This window comes from Balaenoptera acutorostrata, chromosome 20 (assembly GCF_949987535.1).
Source record: "Balaenoptera acutorostrata chromosome 20, mBalAcu1.1, whole genome shotgun sequence".
NCBI lineage: Eukaryota > Metazoa > Chordata > Mammalia > Artiodactyla > Balaenopteridae > Balaenoptera > Balaenoptera acutorostrata.
In genome coordinates this window covers 15535680-15558897 of record NC_080083.1, presented here as the reverse complement: position 1 = coordinate 15558897, position 23218 = coordinate 15535680, and the positions used below count along the sequence as shown (strand labels likewise).

Genomic DNA, 23218 nt, shown 5'->3' with positions numbered 1-23218 from the left:
ACTTTGTATGTTAGAAGGTGGATTGATACAGGGGTGAAGGTGTGCATATTGGGAAAGAATGTGAAAGGCTCTTAATTCCGCAACAGTTTAGGAAGACAATCCTGAAAAAGAATTTCAGTGCTTAGCATAGTGCCTGGCACTATGACATCAATAATTATTTATTGAGTGAATATGTAAATGAATCTATCTATCTGTAAAAGGTTTAGGAATGTCCAAGCATAGACCTGCTAAAAAACCCAGTACCTATTTGAAATTATATTCAATTAAACCTCTTAATTTTCCCTTGGGGCAGTGCTGTAATTTATGAATTCAGAGATCACCCAATCAAAAGACAGCTACAGATAGGTTTGTTCAGAATTCTGATGTATTGACCCTGCTATTGCTGTGCCTCCTTTTCTTTTCTTGGTTTTATGGCTCTAAGACAGAAGTGTTTGACCAGAGCTGTAACCAAACACACATCTACTTCCATTCTGCATATCGGTGGGGACAATGCAAGCACGAGGATTATTGCCTAGCAACCTATAATAGCCAAGCACACTAGAGGAGCACTAGCAGGCTGCAGCAAAGATAAGACAATGCCCTAGTTCATGTGTGAGTTTACTAATGAGCCATGCAGATGGCTAGATATTAAGTTGCTATAAATCTGTAGCACTCCCCTTAAAGCAGGAGGAGGAATATCTGCCTTGGGTTATGCTGGAGAGGTTAAAAGCAAAGAGAGTACATTAGAACCTGCAGACTTAAACAAAAAAAATTGGTCTCTATCACACGTATTTAAAATAGAAGTAAAAGTATTGTATATTAATGAGCATTGTGACAAAACAGAATGGAAACACTACCCGCCCACCCCACAAAAAAAGAGGTTAACTTGTTTACAAATCCAACTGAGAGGTAAGGGAGAGCATTATACTACCCTCCTCATTTCCCCCATATATGAATAAGCCAAGGAGGAAATCAAAACTTGGGAGGGATGTTCATAAATACTATCCACTATTGGACTTAAGACATTCTTTAAATGAAATGTTGGCTTTTCAAGTGCTTTTAAAAATAAACCACTTAATTTTTTTCCTGGTTAGAAAGATGGATACTATGTAGGTAGAATTTTTTTTTTAACATCTTTATTAGAGTATAATTGCTTTACAATGGTGTGTTAGTTTCTGCTTTATAACAAAGTGAATCAGTTATACATATACATATGTCCCCATATCTCTTCTCTCTTGCATCTCCCTCCCTCCCACCCTCCCTATCCCACCCCTCTAGGTGGTCACAAAGCACCGAGCTGATCTCCCTGTGCTATGCGGCTGCTTCCCACTAGCTATCTGTTTTACATTTGGTAGTGTATATATGTCCATACCACTTTGTCACTTTGTCTCAGCTTACCCTTCCCCCTCCCCATATCCTCAAGTCCGTTCTCTAGTAGGTCTGCATCTTTATTCCCGTCTTGCCCCTAGGTTCTTCTGACCATTTTCTTTCTTCATTTTTTTTTTTTTTAGATTCCATATATATATATGTGTTAGCGTACGGTATTTGTTTTTCTCTTTCTGACTTACTTCACTCTGTATGACAGTCTCTAGGTCCATCCACCTCACTACAAATAACTCAGTTTTGTGCCTTTTTATGGCTGAGAAATATTCCATTGTATATATGTGCCACATCTTCTTTATCCATTCATCTTTGATGGACACTTAGGTTGCTTCCATGTCCTGGCTATTGTAAATAGAGCTGCAATGAACATTTTGGTACATGACTCTTTTTGAATTATGGTTTTCTCAGGGTATATGCCCAGTCGTGGGATTGCTGGGTTGTATGGTAGTTCTATTTTTAGTTTTTTAAGGAACCTCCATACTGTTCTCCATAGTGGCTGTATCAATTTACATTCCCACCGACAGTGCAAGAGGGTTCTCTTTTCTCCACACCCTCTCCAGCATTTATTGTTTGTAGATTTTTTGATCATGGCCATGCTGACCAGTGTGAGATGATATCTCATTGTAATTTTGATTTTCATTTCTCTAATGATTAATGATGTTGAGCATTCTTTCATGTGTTTGTTGGCAATTGTATATCTTCTTTGGAGAAATGTCTGTTTAGGTCTTCTGCCCATTTTTGGATTGGGTTGTTTGTTTTTTTGATATTGAGCTGCATGAGTTGCTTGTATGTTTTGGAGATTAATCCTTTGTCAGTTGCTTCATTTGTAAATATTTTCTCCCATTCTGAGGGTTGTCTTTTCGTCTTGTTCATGGTTTCCTTTGCTGTGCAAAAGCTTTTAAGTTTCATTAGGTCCCACTTGTTTATTTCTGTTTTTATCTCCATTTCTTTAGGAGGTGGGTCAGAAAGGATCTTGCTGTGATTTATGTCATAGAGTGTTCTGCCTATGTTTTCCTCTAAGAGTTTGATGGTGTCTGGCCTTACATTGAGGTCTTTAATCCATTTTGAGTTTATTTTTGTATATGGTGTTAGGGAGTGTTCTAATTTCATTCTTTTACATGTAGCTGTCCAGTTTTCTCAGCACCACTTATTGAAGAGGCTGTCTTTTCTCCACTGTATATTCTTGCCTCCTTTATCAAAGATAAGGTGACCATAGGTGCGTGGGTTTATCTCTGGGCTTTCTATCCTATTCCATTGATCTATATTTCTGTTTTTGTGCCAGTACCATACTGTCTTGATTACTGTAGCTTTGTAGTATAGTCTGAGGTCAGGGAGCCTGATTCCCCCAGCTCCATTTTTCTTTCACAAGATTGCTTTGGCTATTCGGAGACTTTTGTGTTTCCATACAAATTGAGAACTTTTTTGTTCTAGTTCTGTGAAAAATGCCAGTGGTAGTTTGATAGGGATTGCATTAAATCTGTAGATTGCTTTGGGTAGTAGAGTCATTTTCACAATGTTGATTCTTCCAATCCAAGAACATGGTATGTCTCTCCATCTATTTGTATCATCTTTAATTTCTTTCATCAGTGTCTTATAATTTTCTGCATACAGGTCTTTTGTCTCCTTAGGTAGGTTTATTCCTAGATATTTTATTCTTTTTGTTGCAATGGCAAATGGGAGTGTTTTCTTAATTTCACTTTCAGATTTTTCATCTTTAGTGTATAAGAATGCAAGAGATTTCTGTGCATTAATTTTGTATCCTGCTACTTTACCACATTCATTGATTAGGTCTAGTAGTTTTCTGGTAGCATCTTTAGGATTCTCTATGTATGGTATCATGTCATCTGCAAACAGTGACAGCTTTACTTCTTCTTTTCCGATTTGGATTCCTTTTATTTCTTTTTCTTCTCTGATTGCTGCGGCTAAAACTTCCAAAGCTATGTTGAATAATAGTGGTGAGAGTGGGCAACCTTGTCTTGTTCCTGATATTAGTGGAAATGGTTTCAGTTTTTCACCATTGAGGATGATGTTGGCTGTGGGTTTGTCATATATGGCCTTTATTATGTTGAGGAAAGGTCCATCTATGCCTACTTTCTGGAGGGTTTTTATCATAAATGGGTGTTGAATTTTCTCAAAAGCTTTCTCTGCATCTATTGAGATGATCATATGGTTTTTCTCCTTCAATTTGTTAATATGGTGTATCACGTTGATTGATTTGCATATATTGAAGAATCCTTGCATTCCTGGGATAAACCCCATTTGATCATAATGTATGATCCTTTTAATGTGCTGTTGGATTCTGTTTGCTAGTATTTTGTTGAGGATTTTTGCATCTATGTTTATCAGTGATATTGGCCTGTAGTTTTCTTCCTTTGTGACATCTTTATCTGATTTTGGTATCAGAGTGATGGTGGCCTCGTAGAATGAGTTTGGGAGTGTTCCTCCCTCTGCTATATTTTGGAAGAGTTTGAGAAGGATAGGTGTTAACTCTTCTCCAAATGTTTGATAGAATTCTCCTGTGAAGCCATCTGGTCCTGGGCTTTTGTTTGTTGGAAGATTTTTAATCACAGTTTCAATTTCAGTGCTTGTGATTGGTCTGTTCATATTTTCTATTTCTTGCTGGTTCAGTCTCGGAAGGTTGTGCATTTCTAAGAATGTGTCCATTTCTTCCAGGTTGTCCATTTTATTGTCATAGAGTTGCTTGTAGTAATCTCTCATGATCCTTTGTATTTCTGCAGTGTCAGTTGTTACTTCTCCTTTTTCATTTCTAATTCTATTGATTTGAATCTTCTCCCTTTTTTTCTTGATGAGTCTGGCTAATGGTTTATCAATTTTGTTTATCTTCTCAAAGAACCAACTTTTAGTTTTATTGATCTTTGCTATCATTTTCTTTATTTCTTTTTCATTTATTTCTGATCTGATCTTTATGATTTCTTTCCTTCTGCTAACTTTGGGATTTTTTTGTTCTTCTTTCTCTAATTGCTTTAGGTGTAGGGTTAGGTTGTTTATTTGAGATGTTTCTTGTTTCTTAAGGTAGGCTTGTATAGCTAAAAACTTCCCTCTTAGAACTGCTTTTGCTGCATCCCATAGGTTTTGGGTCGTCATGTTTTCATTGTCATTTGTTTCTAGGTATTTTTTGATTTCCTCTTTGATTTCTTCACTGATGTCTTGGTTATTAAGTAGTGTGTTGTTTAGCCTCCATGTGTTTGTATTTATTACAGATATTTTCCTGTAATTGATGTCTAGTCTCATAGTATTGTGGTCGGAAAAGATACTTGATATGATTTCAATTTTCTTAAATTTACCAAAGCTTGATTTGTGACCCAAGATATGATCTATCCTGGAGAATGTTCCATGAGCACTTGAGAAGAATGTGTATTCTGTTGTTTTTGGATGGAATGTCCTGTAAATATCAATTAAGTACATCTTGTTTAATGTATCATTTAAAGCTTGTGTTTCCTTATTTATTTTCATTTTGGATGATCTGTCCATTGGTGAAAGTGGGGTGTTAAAGTCCCCTACTATGATTGTGTTACTGTCGATTTCCCCTTTTATGGCTGTTAGTATTTGCCTTATGTATTGAGGTGCTCCTATGTTGGGTGCCTAAATATTTACAATTGTTGTATCTTCTTCTTGGATTGATCCCTTGATCATGATGTAGTGTCCTTCCTTGTCTCTTGTAATAGTCTTTGTTTTAAAGTCTATTTTGTCTGATATGAGAATTGCCACTCCAGCTTTCTTTTGATTTCCATTTGCATGGAATATCTTTTTCCATCCCCTCACTTTCAGTCTGTATGTGTCCCTAGGTCTGAAGTGGGTCTCTTGTAGACAGCATATATACAGGTCTTGTTTTTGTATCCATTCAGCCAGTCTATGTCTTTGGTTGGAGCATTTAATCCATTTACATTTAAGGTAATTATCGATATGTATGTTCCTATTACCATTTTCTTAATTGTTTTGGGTTTATTATTGTAGGTCTTTTCCTTCTCTTGTGTTTCCTGCCTAGAGAAGTTCCTTTAGCATTTGTTGTAAAGCTGGTTTGGTGGTGCTGAATTCTCTTAGCTTTTGCTTGTCTGTAAAAGCTTTTAATATCTCTGTCAAATCTGAATGAGATCCTTGCTGGGTAGAGTAATCTTGGTTGTAGGTTTTTCCCTTTCATCACTTTAAATATGTCCTGCCATTCCCTTCTGGCTTTCAGAGTTTGTGCTGAAAGATCAGCTGTTAACCTTATGGGGATTCCCTTGTATGTTATTTGTTGCTTTTCCCTTGCTGCTTTTAATATTTGTTCTTTGTATTTAATTTTTGATAGTTTGATTAATATGTGTCTTGGCATGTTTCTCCTTGGATTTATCCTGCGTGAGACTCTCTGTGCTTCCTGGACTTGATTAACTATTTCCTTTCCCATATTAGGGAAGTTTTCAACTATAATCTCTTCAAATATTTTCTCAGTCCCTTTCTTTTTCTCTTCTTCTTCTGGGACCCCTATAATTCGAATGTTGCTGCATTTAATGTTGTCCCAGAGGTCTCTGAGACTGTCCTCTATTCTTTTCATTCTTTTTTCTTTATTCTGCTCTGCAGTAGTTATTTCCACTATTTTATCTTCCAGGTCACTTATCCGTTCTTCTGCCTCAGTTATTCTGCTATTGATCCCTTCTAGAGAATTTTAAATTTCAGTTATTGTGTTGTTCATCTCTGTTTGTTTGCTCTTTAGTTCTTCTAGGTCCTTGTTAAACGTTCCTTGTATTTTCTCCATTCTACTTCCAAGATTTTGGATCATCTTTACTATCATTATTCTGAATTCTTTTTCAGGTAGACTGCCTATTTCCTCTTCATTTGTTAGGTCTGGTGGGTTTTTGCCTTACTCCTTCATCTGCTGTGTGTTTCTCAGTCTTCTCATTTTGCTTAACTTACTATGTTTGAGGTCTCCTTTTTGCAGGCTGCAGGTTTGTAGTTTCCATTGTTTTTGTTGTCTGTCCCCAATGGCTAAGGTTGGTTCAGTGGGTTGTGTAGGCTTCCTGGTGGAGGGGACTAGTGCCTGTGTTCTGGTGGATGAGGCTGGATCTTGTCTTTCTGGGGCAAGTCCACATCTGGTGGTGTGTTTTGGGGTGTCTGTGGCCTTATTATGATTTTAGGCAGCCTCTCTGCTAATGGGTGGCGTTGTGTTCCTGTCTTGCTAGTTGTTTGGCATAGGGTGTCCTGCACTGTAGTCTGCTGGTCGTTGAGTGAAGCTGGGTCTTGGCATTGAGATGGAGATCTCTGGGAGATTTTCGCCATTTGATATTACGTGGAGCTGGGAGGTCTCTTGTGGACCAGTGTCCTGAACTTGGCTCTCCCACCTCAGTGGCACAACCCTGACGCCTGGCTGGAGCACCAAGAGCCTGTGCTCCACACGGCTCAGAATAAAAGGGAGAAAAAAAAGAAAGAAAGAAAGAAGAAGATAAAATAAAATAAAGTAAAATAAAATAAAGTTATTAAAATAAAAAATAAGTATTATGAAAAAAAAAATTTTTTAAGTAATAAAAAAAAACACAACGGACAGAGAGAACCCTAGGACAAATGGTAAAAGCAAAGCTATACAGACAAAATCACACACAGAAGCATACACATACACACTCACAAAAAGAGAAAAAGGGGAAAAAATATATATATCGTTGCTCCCAAAGTCCACCTCCTCAATTTGGGATGATTCGTTGTCTATTCAGGTATTCCACAGATGCAGGGTACATCAAGTTGATTGTGGAGATTTAATCCGCTGCTCCTGAGGCTGCTGGGAGAGATTTCCCTTTCTCTTCTTTGTTCGCACAGCTCCCGGGCTTCAGCTTTGGATTTGGACCCACCTCTGCGTGTAGGTTGCCTGAGGGCGTCTGTTCTCCGCTCAGACAGGACGGGGTTAAAGGAGCAGCTGATTTGGGGGCTCTGGCTCACTCAGGCCAGGAGGAGGGAGGGGTACAGATGCGGGGTGAGCCTGCGGCGGCAGAGGCCAGCATGACGTTGCAGCAGCCTGAGGCGCACCATGTGTTCTCCCGGGGAAGTTGTCCCTGGATCACGGGACCCTGGCAGTGGCGGGCTGCACAGGCTCCCGGGAGGGGCGGTGTGGATAGTGACCTGTTCTTGCACACAGGCTTCTTGGTGGCTGCAGCAGCAGCCTTAGCATCCCATGCCCGTCTCTGGGGTCCACGCTGATAGCCGCGGCTCGCGCCCGTCTCTGGAGCTCCTTTAAGCGGCGCTCTGAATCCCCTCTCCTCGTGCACCAGGAAACAAAGAGGCAAGAAAAAGTCTCTTGTCTCTTCGGCAGCTCCAGACTTTTTCCCGGACTCCCTCCCGGCTAGCTGTGGCACACTAGCCCCTTTCAGGCTGTGTTCACGCAGCCAACCCCAGTCCTCTCCCTGCGATCCCAGCCCCTGCCTCAGCTCCCAGTCCCCGCCCGCCCCGGCAGGTGAGCAAACAAGCCTCTTGGGCTGGTGAGTGCTGGTCGGCACCGATCCTCCGTGCGGGAATCTCTCCGCTTTGCCCTCCGCACCCCTGTGGCTGCGCTCTCCTCCGTGGGTCTGAAGCTCCCCCGCTCCGCCACTCGCAGTCTCCACCCGCGAAGGGCCTTCCTAGTGTGTGGAAACCTTTCCTCCTTCACAGCTCCCTCCCACTGGTGCAGGTCCTGTCCGTATTCTTAGTCTGTTTTTTCTTTTTTCTTTTACCCTACCCAGGTACGTGGGGAGTTTCTTGCCTTTTGGGAGGTCTGAGGTCTTCTGCCAGCGTTCAGTAGGTGTTCTGTAGGAGTTGTTCCACATGTAGATGTATTTCTGATGTATTTGTGGGGAGGAAGGTGATCTCCGCATCTTACTCTTCCACCATCTTGAAGCTCCACCTGTAGGTAGAATTTAAAAGTATTCTTCAGAGTACTCTCAAAGCTAAGAAAGAAATTTTAATAAATAAAAAGAATTTTAATTTATGGATAGCCTCCCCCAAAATGAGAATGAATAAATACATTGCAAAGCAGTCATATAATGAAATATTATGAAGCAGTGAAAAACGAACACACTGGAGCTGCAGTTATCAATATAGATGAATTTCATAAACGTAATATTAAGTATTTAAAAGGTCACAGAATACACATGATATGAAATCATTTTTATAGAAATTAAAAACAAGAACAATATTATATTGCTTATATATAATATATACAAATGCAGAAAAATGATAAACGTGAAATTCCGAATAGTGTTTCTATCAAAGTAGGGGTATTTGAGAGGCTTTAATATACAGGTAATTTTTTTCTTAAGCTAAGAGTAGCTATATGGCTACTTATATCATCATTATACTTACAGGTCTTAAATATTTCATAATAAATAAAATTTAAAAAAACACTGCTCTAAGTTGTGGAGGTTCTGGTCTCTTACCCTTTTATTGCACTAGTACTATTTATTGAGAGTTATTAATGATTGAAGCATGGCTCAATAACTGCTTTCTGGTTATGTTAAAAACAATGAGTATGAGGACTTCCCTGGCTGCCCAGTGGTTAGGACTTCGCCTTCCAATGCAGAGCTAAGATCCCAAATGCCTCGTGGCCAAAAAACCAAAACGTAAAACAGAAGCAGTATTGTAACAAATTCAATAAAGACTTTAAAAGTGGTCCACATTAAAAAAAAAATCTTTAAAAAAATAATGAGTATCAAAATAATTTACATATCTATTTCTTCTTTTCTCCTGAATCCACGAAGTAATAGAGGCAAAGAACTTTAACAGTGTATGGCCCTAATCCTATTGTGGTTCAGTTGGACATTAATATTTTTTCAGTGGAGAGAAGCAAATTGACTAGTAGATAATATTTGAAAGACCTGGAACTACTTCATCTCCATGGCCATACCAGAAAAAACCTTAAGAGTCTTACTAAGTTTTTCATTCCAATCACCTCAGCAATCGTGGCTATAGAAAAAAACATCTGAGAGCTTATTGTTCAGAGCCTGAACTAGCTAGGTCCTGGGAACCTAATTATATTTCTATTATATGTTAACAACAAACAATTAGAAAATGAAAATTTAAAAATACAATTTTAATGGCATAAAAAGCACTAAATATCTCAAAATAAATCTAACCAAAAATGAACAAAACCTGTACACTGAAACTATAAAACATTGTTAAAAGAAATTAAAGAAGACCTAAATAAATGAAAAAATATACCTTATTCATGAATTAGAAGACTTAATATTGTTAAGAAAGTAGTGCTCCCTCGACTGACCTCTAGATGCAGTATAATTCTAGCAAAAATTTGTGCAGGGTTCTGTATATGTGTCTGTGTGTATATAAAATAATTTGATTCTAAAATTTATGTAGAAATGCAAAAGACCCAGAAAAGCCAAGGAAATCTTGAAGAACAACAAAGCTGGGGGATTTATATTACTAAATATCAACATTTATAATTAGGTTACAGAAATTAGGACAGTAGGACATTGACATAAGGATAGACAAATAAGCCAATGAAATAGAGTCCAGTTGAAAGTCCTGTATTGAAAACAGGAGGTGTTTTCAGTAATGATGCCAAAATGGAAAATATGTATTTTTGAGTCCTACCTCACCCCACACATGCAAATAAATTCTACATGTATTGTAGATATAAATGTGAGTGATAAAACAGTAAGTAATTTTAGAAGATAACAGGAGAATATTGTCATGATTTGCTAATATTCTGTTGAAGATTTACATCTATATTCATAAGGAATAGTAGTCTGAAATTTTCTTTTCATGTGGTGTCCTTATCTGGCTTTGGTATCATATCTATGCTGGCCTCATAGAATGAGTTAGAAACTGTTATGTCCTCTTCAATTTGGGGGGAGGAATGTTGTAAGGATAGGTTTTAATTCTTTAAATGTTTGATTAAATTCACTGGTGAAGCCATCTGGTCCAGGACTTTTCTTTCTTGTGAGGGTTTTGATTACTAATTTAATCTCTTTACTTGTTATGGGTCTGTTAAGATTTTCTATTTCTTTTTGAGTCAGTTTAGATACTTTTTATGTATTTTTTGTCCATTTATTCTAGGTTATCCTTTTTATCTCTGTGAGATTGGTGGTAATGTTCCCACTTTCATTTCTTATATTAGTTTTTTTGTGTCTTCACTCTTTTTCTCTTTGCCAGTCTAGCAATTTGTCAATTATGTTGATCTTTTCAAATAACCAACTTTTGGTTTCATTGATTTTCTCTGCTGTTTTTATAGTCTCTATTTTGTTTATCTCCACTCTAATCTTTATTATTTCCTTCCTTCTGTTAGTTTTAGGTTTATTTTACTCTTCTTTTTCTAGTCCTTGAGGTGTAAACTTAGATTATTGATTTGAGAGTTTTCTTCTTTTTTAATGTAGTCACTTAACAGCTATAAATTTCCCTCTGAGCATTGCTTTCACTGCCTCCCATAAGTTTTGGTATAGTGTGTTTCCATTTTCATTCATCTCTAAGTATGTTCTAATTTCCCTTGTGATTTCTTCTTTAACCCATTGGTTGATTAAAAGTGTGTTTTTTAATCCCACAGATTTCTCCTATATCTTCAAAGAAGACACTTTGTATGATATTTATATTTTTAAATCTATTAGGATTTGTTTTGTGGCCTAACATATAGTCTATCCTGGAGGATGTCCCATGTGCACTTGAGCAGAATGTGTATTCTACTGTTGTTGGGTGGAATATTCAGTATACATCTGTTAGAGCTGGATTTTTGTTTATGGCATGAAGTATGGGTCCAACTTCATTTTTTTGCATATGGATACCCATTTTTTACGGCACCATTTGCTGAAGAGATAATTTTCTCCCCATTGAATGATCTTGGCAACCCTTGGCAAAAGTCAATTGGTCATATATTTATGGGTATATTTCTGCTCCAGGCTCATCTTGAATATTTCTTGCCCCAGTCCTAGAATCAGCCATTTTTTCAATGAGTCCTGATTTTTTTTAATTGGAGAATGATATTAGAAACCAAGGTCTGGGGACTTCCCTGGTGGCACAGTGGTTAAGAATCCGCCTGCCGATGAAGGGGGCACGGGTTCCAGCCTTGGTTCGGGAAGATCCCACATGCCGTGGAGCAACTAAGCCCGAGCGCCACAACTACTGAGCCTGCACTTTAGAGCCCATGCTCCGCAACAAGAGAAGCCACCGCAATGAGAAGCCTGCGCACCGCAACGAAGAGCAGCCCCTGCTTGCCGCAAATAGGGAAAGCCTGCACGCAGCAACGAAGACCCAATGCAGCCAAAAATAAATAAATAAGTAAATTTAAAATTTCAGTCCTATTTAAAAAAAAGAAAGAAGCCAAGATCTGAGCACTAGGTTTCCAAGCTCTTGTAATTTTTAAAAATAATATAACTATATTTTTAATTTCCTCTAATTTCTCTGCTGTGAGGATATTAATTACAGCTCTTTTAGAACTCCTTATATTTGTTCTATTAATGGTGCTTCCTTGGATAGTATTAATCATTGCATTTGTTTAGTCATGGAGATAGTTTTCGTTAAATATTTGGTGATCCTTACGTGTGTGCTTACATTTGCATTTGGGAATCCCTGTTTGCTTTTCTCTGGATGACGTTTCTGTTTTCTGTAGCCTGCTGCCAGTGATTGTGGAGGAGGGGTAAGATATGCAGATTGTGGAGGAGGGGTAAGATGTGCAGACAGTGAAGTCTGTCAGCAATTCATTTTCTCTGTGTGTGGAGGCATTATCCTGCCTCTCTTGCCCGAATCCCCTTGTCCCAGTTCAAGGGTGAATGCCTCTGGTGCCTGATGATTAGCTCAAATGGGGATGAAGATACACAAAAAGGTCAGTCATTCCCCTGCTATCCATATCTACATCCTTTAAACTTAGGGTGCCTCAGAGCTGCTCCCAAATTTCACAGTCATCTTCTGGATCTTTTTAGTCTTATAGTTTCTTTAATCAATCTAATCCCATCTACCTTACATTTTTCAGAGACCCTCAAAGTTTCTGAAGGCCCTCTTCATGACTGATTGTTAGCATTCTTTTTTTTTTTTTTTTTTTGGCTGTGCCGCCTTTGTAGTGGCATCCAGGATCTTCATTGCGACATGAGGACTCTTAGTTGTGGCATGCGTGTGGGATCTAGTTGCCCAACCAGGAATCAAACCCAGGCCCCTTGCATTGGGAGCGCAGAGTCTTACCCACTGGACCACCAGAGAAGTCCTTTTTTTAAAATTAATTTTTATTGGAGTATAATTGCCTTACAATGTTATGTTAGTTTCTACTGGTTGTTAGCATTCTTATGTTCATATTAAAACGCACACACACACACAAACACACACACACCCTTTTCTATCATTTCTAGAGATTTTGGTAGGGAGGGCATGTAGGTCCTGACCTCAGTCCACTATCTTGGTCTAAAATCTCCAACATGGAAGAAGTTGGAAATATGAGAGTGGGAAGAAATATATTTATTGGGTTGGCCAAAAGGTTCATTTGGGTTTTTCTGTAACACCTTATGGAAAACCCCGAACGAACTTTTTGGCCAACCCAATACACGTACACGTCTGGTAGACTCTCTTCACTGCCTACTCAGCAGACATTTTCCCACCTTTTGTCTGCCAATGGAACTTCAATTTTGTAGCAGATGGAAATCACTTGATATCAGAGAATTTGGTCTAAACCCTGACCAAATTTGGTCTAAACCCTGACCAAGGAATAAATTATGATTGATCAAAACTATTCTCAATAACCCTTTTACCTTTACCAGCTATTGGCCTAGGGTGGGCATGTAACCTAATTAGGGCCAATGAAATGTAAAGGAAAGTCTTAGAGTGAGGAGTCTGGGATCTTCTCTTCTTGAATAATAAAACAGCACCTCAAGAAGAGAAAGCTCCTTCATTCTCAATCCTTTTCTCCTGTAAAGAAGTGATGCCTGGAGCTGCAATAGCTATCTTGTGATCCTGAGATACAAGCACAAAAAATGAATAAAGAACAATAGAAACATGCTAGGTACTTAATAAAAACACTGAGCTGTTGAATGGCTTCTGATTAAGAAAACAGTAAATGTCCTTATGGTTAAAGTCACTGCTGTCTGATTTTCTGTTACTTTTAGCTGTGTTTGAATATACCGTGTAAATGGATGCAAAATAATTTTCTAATAATATTCTAAAGTAACATAGATTAAAATCTACTTCTAATATTTCTTACATTTCAATTTTTGTCCCCTCAGAATTAAACCTGGAGGAGCAGCCCAAAATCTCAACTTGTTCAATAAAGGACTCTAGAATCTCAAAGAATACTGTATTCAGAAAACCTGCAAAAGTGATTTTCAATTTAGATCAAACTACACAGAGTTCGAAGCTAGAACAGTCATGGAAGAAAAATCTTTTTGAAAGACTGCAGGCAAGAGCCCAGACAATGCAGCAGAAAATCATAGATAAGGAAAATCTGAAGAAGGAACTAGAAAAAAAGGCTGAAGAAAAACTCCCCAGGGATAATTTGGCCAAAGAGTGGTTTAATACTGAAAACATGACACTGAACACTCGTGCATATTTGCTCGACAAACTTCTACCCACCTTAGTTCCTGGAACGGAAAAAATGTTAATGCAAGTGGAAAAGAAGAAGCTTTTGGCAGAAGTTGATATTCCAACCAAGTTTGATCCAATTAACCATTTGGGGGAATACTTAATGAGAAACAACCCTAATTATATCAAAGACTCAGGAATGTCTGGTTATCAGAGGGTGATGAGAAATACCACAGAAGACCTGAAGATATACGTTCCGAACACTACTTACAACAGGTACAGTTTGTTGTATTTTCAGTTGATGATCTAGCTCCTTATGTTGAAAAGCAAGTAGAACAATAACATAATCATACAAATAGGACTTAAAGTAATTTTATAGTTCTTCAAAAAGTATTTATTGAGCTACTACTATGTGCTTCACTATTTATGAGGCACTGTGAAGACTAACAAGGTATATTAAGTAAGTTCCTTGTACTCATGAATTTAGTTATCTCACTAGGATCCCAAGTGTATATTTATTTGTTTATTATTTGTCTTCTTGCATTGGAAAGTAAGCTATATGAGAGGAAGGACTTTTTAAAATTTAACTTTTCAGATAGGTAATATGTTCACCTGGTTCAAAAGCTGAAACGTATAAAGTGTTATACGGTGAAAACTTTCTCTCCCATTCTTATCCTCCATCCACGCAGTGCTCCACCTCTGCTATAAATAGCTACTGTTCTTAGTTTTCAATGGATCTTTCCGAAATTTCTTAGTGCACACATAAGCAAATGCAAATATACATTCTTAATTTTCTTCCTTTTATCCAAAGGATGTGAATAAGTTACAAATATTTTACTCTGTTTTTCACCTGTCATTTATCTTGTGTCATGTAGAGGATTTTTTATTTCTATGTGGTCAGATTTATTGACTTTTATTTTACGGCTTCTGGGCTTTGAGTCATTGTTACATTTCATTTCAAGATGTTAAAAGAATTGTCCCATGTTTTCTTCTGGAATTACTTTAATTTTAATTTAAAGTATTGATCCATTTAGAATTTATCCTAGTGTAAGATTTAAAATATGTATCCAACTTATTCCTTTTCAAAATGGCTACATAGTTAGCCCAATAACAATTACTGAATAGTCTATATTTGTTCTTCTTTTCTAATCATTACTGTCTATTCTTGTGTGTTTACTTTTCAATATGAGCTTTAGGATTGATTCATCTACCTGAAAAAAAAAGGGAGGGAGAGAGAGAACACCAAAAGAAACGTTATAGGAATTTTTATTGAAATAAGATTAAATTTATTCATTATCTTAGGGAAAATCAACATCCTTAATAATGACAAGTGTTTCTATATGAGAATGCTTATCTTTCCATTTGCTCATCTTATTCTGTATCAGTCAATGTTGTCTTAAAGTTGTTAGGAATATCATGAAAGAGTTAAAGTATTTAAAGATGCTTTCTTTGCTGAGATTATCAGAATTAGGGTTTCATCTTCCTCTGGCAAAAATCCAAGATCCATATGTCAATACAAGACAGTTTCAAGCATTTGTAGAATATTCAGAAATCCTAGGGATGCTTTACAGCAGCACAATGTCTATTAACTTAAAGCTTGGATACCCAGCAATCTTAGCAAAAACAGTCCTGCTTTTAAATTCTCTGAACTATATCATTGTTTGTGTTGTTCTCAATCCATTAGAGAGCTTTGGAGAAGTCCATTCATTTTAGGAATGAGAGTTTTCCTTACTTATGCTCAAGAAAAAGGACACATAATATTTTTGTTTGGTTTGTCAAGACTTTATCTTCTGGTGATAATGTTAAAGTGTCTGTTTGACTCAACCTGATCTGAAAATTTTTCATCTGCCTACTTCCCTGGACAAAAAGGGATTCATCTTTGTTTGGTGTTTAAGTACGATAGATAGAGAAGACACTCCTTACTGATTTGGAACAATTTATATAGTGGTAGCCACTTACCTAAAAAATAAAATATCACCGCTATTTGTAAGTTTTACATATGCAGTATACTTTTTTTTTTTTTTTTTTTAATAGCTACTTTATTTATTTATTTATTTTATTTATATATTTTTGGCTGTGTTGGGTCTTCGGTTCGTGCGAGGGCTTTCTCTAGTTGCGGCAAGCGGGGGCCACTCTTCATCGCGGTGCGGGGACCGCTCTTCATCGCGGTGCGCGGGCCTTTCACTATCGTGGCCCCTCCCGTTGCGGGGCACAGGCTCCAGACGCGCAGGCTCAGTAGTTGTGGCTCACGGGCCCAGTTGCTCCGTGGCATGTGGGATCTTCCCAGACCAGGGCTTGAACCCGTGTCCCCTGCATTAGCAGGCAGATTCTCAACCACTGCGCCACCAGGGAAGCCCTGCAGTATACTTTTATTGCTTTCCCTCAGGGTTCCTGAAAGACAGGTATAGAATTGAAGTGGACTATAATTCTTACATGTAAATTTGCAAAACTGATAAGGAGGGTAGGTTTGTGTCATTTTGTTTTTCTTCATATTTTCTTTTCTTTTAGCATCTTTTCCCTCTGATTCTTGATCCCTCCAATTCTTGAGAATGCATATTCTATGTCACTACTGCCTTATTGTGAATTGATAATGAAAAATATTTGCTCTTAAAATAAGATTACAAACTTTTGATAGCTTGATTATGGCGATGGTTACACATATTTATACATGTGTTGAAATTTATACAACTATGCACCAAAAAAGGTTAATTTTACTGTATATATATTTTTTAAATTAAACATTAAAAAGGAAGTATAGAGAAAGATTATTAATGTTAGAATTTCACACTACTGCAGAGAAGTACACTATTGCACACTATTTTCTATCATATTGCACACTATATTGCATGCCATTTTCTATCATATCTATATTTCCAACACTGAGCGAAGTATTTGGCAAGAATTGGGCCTCAATAAATATTTGTTAGATGAATGAATTAATAACTTAAATTTATTGAGGAGTCTTCACAGTCAATCAGTATTTATGGCATAATTAACTCAGTGCTTAATGTTGAGCCATACGAAAAAAAAAATACAAAATTTGGTTCTTGTCATGAGGAGCTTATACACTCTAGTTGAGGAAATATGACTAAAACATAACTAAATTTATCAAAATAGTTGTCCACATAGCACTTTCCCTACTTCCTACACTTTTATCAACCTGTTCTATCTGGTCTTTGTTCCAGGCTCTCTTCAATAAATGTCACTTACCAATATGACAACATTTTCTCTGCTTCTAGGCCCAGTGGAAAGTTTGCAGTCCTCATCTTACTTGACCTCTTAGCAGTGTTCAATTATGTTGGCCATTTCCTCCTTGAAATACTGTTTCCCTTCCTTCCATGATATCATTTTTTACTAGTTTTCCCTCTACCTCTGTTTAATCCTTCTTAGTATCCTTTGCTGGTTCATTCTTTGCTACCTGATCTTCAAATATTAAGGTTCCTTAAGGCATAGTTCTCCTATCACTCCATAATCCATCCCTGAGTGCCCTCATTACAACACATGTAACTGTCTATTCAGTATCTGCACTTGGATGTTTCCCGAGCATCTCAGTTTCAACAAGTCATTGTCTTAATTGATCATCCATCCAGATTTTTAAGCCAAAACCAGAGGGATTAACCTTGACACTTTCTGCTTCCTCATTGATCACTTCCAGTCAATCATTAAGTCCTGCTGATTTTACCTCCTTCTTTCAAATCTATTCATTTCTGACCCTCCCCACTGCTGTCACCCTAGTCTAAGCTACCATCATCTGTCACCTGCAATATTGCAATAGTCTCCTAATTGTTATGTTTACGTCCATTTTGCCCTCTTCCACTCTATCGTTTACCTGTATCTGAAGATTTTTTTAAAGTTTAACGTTTTCACATTTTTCTCCAGTGTGAAACCTTTCAATGGTATCCCTTTATTCTTAGGATAAAAACCAAAATCCTTAACTAGGCCTATACAAACTTTCTTGTATGACCTGGTCTGTGACTTTCTTTCTAGCCCGGGCTCCCACCTCTCTCATTCTCACACTTTATACCCAAGACATATAGGATTTCTTTCAGTTCTTCAAACATACTATGCTTCTTTCCACTTCAGATCTTTTCACATGTCATTACTTCTTCCCCTTCCTCTTTATCTTATCCTACCAGTCCTTCAGAGTTCAGCTCAGATACCACTTCGTCATGAATTTGGGTTGGGATCTTCCCTTATAGGCTCTCTCATTGCATCCTGTGTTTCTTCTTCATTGCACTTATCACAATTGTAATGGTTGTTTCTCCTGCTGTAATGTGAGCAGGAACTACATCTGTCATATTCACCATTGAATCCCCAGCATTTAACACTGTGTCGTGTAAGGAATGCTCAATAAATATTTGTTAAATAAATTAACTGACATATTCTAATCTGGCTTAGAATGATGAAAGTTTTCTTGTTTTTTTTTTTTTAGATACATAAGATTATTTTGAGATATGTCTTAATTTGGAGTAATTGAGTATTTAATTTTGAAATCTCTATGATTAATCATCTGTACTTAAGTAGGAGGCTATAATAAATGTTCTTCATCATTTTATAAAATTCCAAATAAGCCTAATTATTTAGCTGTTCAAGTATCATGGATTAACCAGTAACTTAGATTTTTCTTAAGTCATTGAACCTTACGTCAGGAACTTCATTTCATAATAAGCTGTATATTGAATAAACAGAAGAAAATGGGTTAAGTACAATAATTAAGTAGACACATATCATATACGTATTTTTATAGGAATACTCATCACAGGAATAATATGGACATGCTCCAAGAATGGCAAGAAGTCCAATTTAGCTTTGTGAAACTAAGACCATCAGAGCTTAAAAACAAACAAACAAACAAAAGCTGAGTTTATTAACTTGCCAGGCAAAGGAATCTACACCAGTGAAGAATTCACTGACTAGTTTGCTGAGGGGGAAAATTCTGGAGTTTTTAAGTGTTAGGAAGGGAGCTTTATAGTGGTTATACTTATAACAACTGAAGACGATCACACTGTATATAGGACAGAGTGAGTCCATAGGTTTGTACATGATTGATTAAAACAAGTTCTATTGTTTAGCAGTCGAGAAAAAGTCTTCCCTTAGGTCTAGTAATGGTCTGGTGTACTGGGGTCACTCAAAGTTCATGGTCCATTACCCACTTAAGCTGGTTAGAACCAGTTTTTATGAAATACAACATTCAGTTTTGATATAATCTAGGCAAATACTCTGAGTGGAAGATTTTCCTAACACAGCTTGGATGGATGGATAGGATTTGGATTGTCACAATTAGGGTAAAGAAGCATTTTTACTTCTATTCTTTAATCAGTTAGATTTACACTGCACTTTTCTTTAAAAGAGCTCAAAACACTTGTTAAGATGGCAAAACTGTTTTGTTAGTTAGCTTTTGCTGCATAACAAAATACCTCAAAACTCAGTGGCTTAAATAAACAATCATTTATTTGCTCATGATTTTGGACTGAGCTCATGGCTCATCTCTGATCAACATGGTATCAGTCAGACTCACTCATACATTGCGGTAAAATGGCAATGATAGTCTTAGTCATTTGTCCGTTAGTTGGCTGACTGTTGGTAAAAGCAATGGAGGTAACTGGATCATCATCCAGCAGGCTAGCCAAGGCTTATTTCCAAGGTGGTGGTAGAGGTGCTCTTAAGTTCAATAAAAGAGAGCAAACCCCAATGTTTAAGCACTTTTTCTTCCAGTTTTATTGTGATATAATTTATAGCACTTTTCAACTTTCTGCTTCCATCATGTTTGCTAATGACCCATCGGCCAAAGCAAGTCACATGGCCACAGACAGACACAAGAGATGCAGAAATAGACTCCAGCTCATAACGGGAAAAGCTGCAAAGTTACACTGCATACAAACAGACATGCATACAGGAATGGGAAGAATCTGTGATAATTTTTGCATTTTACCACACTGCAGGTTTTTTTTCTTTCCAGTCTCCTTAAATGTGGATTTATACTTAGAATCTGCTTACAGATTATGGCTACCCTACACTACCCAAAGTTATGAGTTTTGGATGCTATGGAATTCTGTTGATTAATTTAGATATCCTCTTGAGATAATGCAGACCACAAAAGAGAAATTTTATTCAGTCCCTCAATGAGTTACCTAGTAAATTAAAAATCCGTCTGGGTTATATTTGGAGTCTCATGTGCAGTAGCCCTGAAGCACAAAACTAAGTTTTGTTTCTCAATGTGGGCATTAATAAGAGGGAGGAAATGATGTCTGAACTGAGACCTAAAGGACGTGGAGGATCTGGTCAAACAAAGAGAGGGAGGAAGGCTTTTCAGGCAGATGGAAATAGGACAGAAACTCAATTTTGTTAATCTGTGTTGATTAATACACATGAGAATCTGGAGACACCGGGTACTTATTACACAATATCACTTACTTATCTGTTCTGCAGTGGACCCTAAGCTTTATAATGGCAGAATCCATAGTAGGTGCTCGATAAATGTTTGTGTAATGAGTGAATAAGTAACTGACTTAGTGAGTGAGTGTGAATGAGTGAAAAATGAGAAAACCTAGAAGAAGGACGCAGACACAGAACAGAAAATCATGCAGAAAAGACAGAAGTTGAGGAGAGTGCTGTATAGAGACAGGGGAAAGGGGAGAGGAGGATAGAGAGAGAGGGAGAGAGGGAGAAAGATAAAGCAGCAGGGGGAGAAAGAGTAGGGGAAGAGCAGAAGAAGACCCAGCCAAGAATAGACTGGGGTTTCTGAGATAAGTGGTGGAGGGTTGGCTAGTTAGTAGTCGCATTAGAGGAACTTAGCACATCCTTTAAAATGCTAATTAATCTTACAGCAGTTCAGAAACAAGCCCTTCTGCACTATTTAACAACTTGCCTATTTTTATTTTCAAACTTCAAAGTTTATTTTTGAAGGCTTCTTTTCTTAGAAAATTTTGAAGGCCTTATATGGGCTTAAAGTAATGATTTAGATTTTAGTTGTTTCTTTTGGATTATTGTAGTTCTCCAGTTTACCAGTTCTTACTGAGAATTCTTTTGCATTTCCAAATCTGTCAGATTGCCCTAGTCTCTCTTCTTTGAAAGATGAAGACCTGACTCAAACATTACTTGAAAATTGTATTTGAAACCAGCAGCTATTTTTATTATTCTGAACCATTTTGGTGTTTCAATCAAAACCAGTTTGGGGTTTTTTTTTGTTGTTTTTAAGATTTATTTATTGGGCTTCCCTGGTGGCGCAGTGGTTGAGAATCTGCCTGCTAATGCAGGGGACACGGGTTCGAGCCCTGGTCTGGGAGGATCCCACATGCCGCGGAGCGGCTGGGCCCGTGAGCCACAGCTGCTGAGCCTGCGCGTCTGGAGCCTGTGCCCCGCAACGGGAGGGGCCGCGATGGTGAAAGGCCCGCGCACCGCGATGAAGAGCGGTCCCCGCACCGCGATGAAGAGTGGCCCCCACTTGCCGCAACTAGAGAAAGCCCTCGCACGAACCGAAGACCCAGCACAGCCATAAATAAATAAATAAATAAATAAATAAAAAAAAAAAAGATTTATTTATTGATTAGCTGATTGATTGCTATGTTGGGTCTTCGTTTCTGTGCTAGGGCTTTCTCCAGTTGCGGCAAGCGGGGGGCCACTCTTCATCGCGGTGCGCGGGCCTCTCACTGCAAGCGGGGGCCACTCTTCATCGCGGTGCGCGGGCCTCTCACTATCGCGGCCTCTCTTGTTGCGGAGCACAGGCTCCAGACGTGCAGGCTCAGTAATTGTGGCTCACGGGCCTAGTTGCTCCGCGGCATGTGGGATCTTCCCAGACCAGGGCTCGAACCCGTATCCCCTGCATTAGCAGGCAGATTCTCAACCACTGCGCCACCAAGGAAGCCCCAGTTTGGGGGTTTTGAAGTCCTAGTAGGAATGACTAAAATCACATTCTTCCCCCATTTTCAACCTGGGTGATGCAACTCTGTCTGAGTACAAGTTAACTATTATGCTCAGGGGCTGTCAAAAGTATTTGACTCCGGCCGGATAAAGGAAATTGGCAATAAATTTTCCTAGGCAGAAATCAGAAGTTTGGTCCAAGGCATCAGAATTACCTGAGATGCTTATTATAAATGCAGTTTCCAGGCTTTCACCCTAGACTTGGAATCAGAGTCCTTCCAAGATGATTTATGTGTCCAGGGAAAAAAGAGGCCCACCACTTTGAGGCTTTAGTGCGTTCAACCTTGCTTTTAAATATGGCAGCTTCTAGAGCTATTCTTAGTGCTTCTTAAGTACAGTATTTAGTTGAGTAAAATAAGGCCTACCTCTATAAAAAGTCAAATAATAGTAGAAGGCAGCTTATCATTAATGCCAAATTCAGTATGTGCTGGGGGAAGGAGGGATCCCTACAGGCTTGAATGAAGGAAAATTTCATGGAAAAAGACAGATCCAAAGTTCAAATGAGGCTCTGAACTCCTGTATTCTGCCATTTGAGCAATCTGAGTCAAATCCAGTGGTCTCAACTCAACATTTCTTCTGTTTCTACATCCTTCAGAGTATCCAAGATGAAGGAGAATATTAAACAGAAACGAGAACAAAGAGAATGCATGAACAAAGTCAAAGCCAAGGTGGCCAACACATGGAAACAGGCTCTGCAGGAACAGTTCAATGAGTGGATTCTAGACCCCAAAGGAATGATTCCTATGATAGTGGTAAGGAAGAGGGTATCTGTGAAGGGTAGGTGGAATGGGTGATAAGAGGGTGATTGCTAGATACTGAGCAGAGTGATAGAAGCCTCCCTCTAAATTTTTGGTCCTGCTGATGTAAGTCTAGCCCATGAAAGTCAATTTCTCCAATTTTCTCTTGAACATTAAAAAGAAAATTCTAGGTAGATTTCCAAAATACTGACTCTGGCTGAATTTCACAAACACTTCATTACAGACAGACATAGCTTTCGTTTGTTTTTTGTATGTGTGTGACTAATTACTTCTGTGGACTAAAAGACCATATCCTTTTTTGGGGGGGAGGCCGTGCCACGTGGCTTGTGGGATTTTAGTTCCCTGACCAAGGATCAAACCCAGGCCCTCGGCAGTGAGAGCGCAGAGTCCTAACCACCAGACCACCAAGGAATTCCCTAAAAGACCATGTCTTTAGCTCTGAAAAATAACTGTACTCTAAGAGTTATATATGTTCTCTTAGGTGTATATAGACGTGAGAATAATTATTGGTTAGATACAATACCAAGCATATTTCCAGTTGCTAAAAATAGACCAAGGAAGACAAGCCACAGACTGGAAGAAAATATTTGCAAAAGACATATCTGATAAAGGACAATAATATACAAATAACTCTTAAAATCAACAATAGGAAAACAAATAACAGATTTTAGAATGGGCAAAAGACCTGAACAGACACTTCACCAAAGATATAC

At 38.1% G+C, this 23218-nt stretch overlaps 1 protein-coding gene across 1 annotated transcript in view; it reads left to right on the top strand.

The window, feature by feature from the left end:
• The window catches only part of EFCAB5 (EF-hand calcium binding domain 5), a 113874-nt gene that overhangs the window by 21205 nt on the left and 69451 nt on the right, over positions 1-23218 (top strand). The window contains exons 5-6 of the mRNA XM_057536276.1: positions 13533-14103; positions 22343-22499. Coding sequence (XP_057392259.1) covers positions 13533-14103; positions 22343-22499 — 728 coding nt within the window. The remainder of the gene's footprint in view (positions 1-13532; positions 14104-22342; positions 22500-23218) is intronic.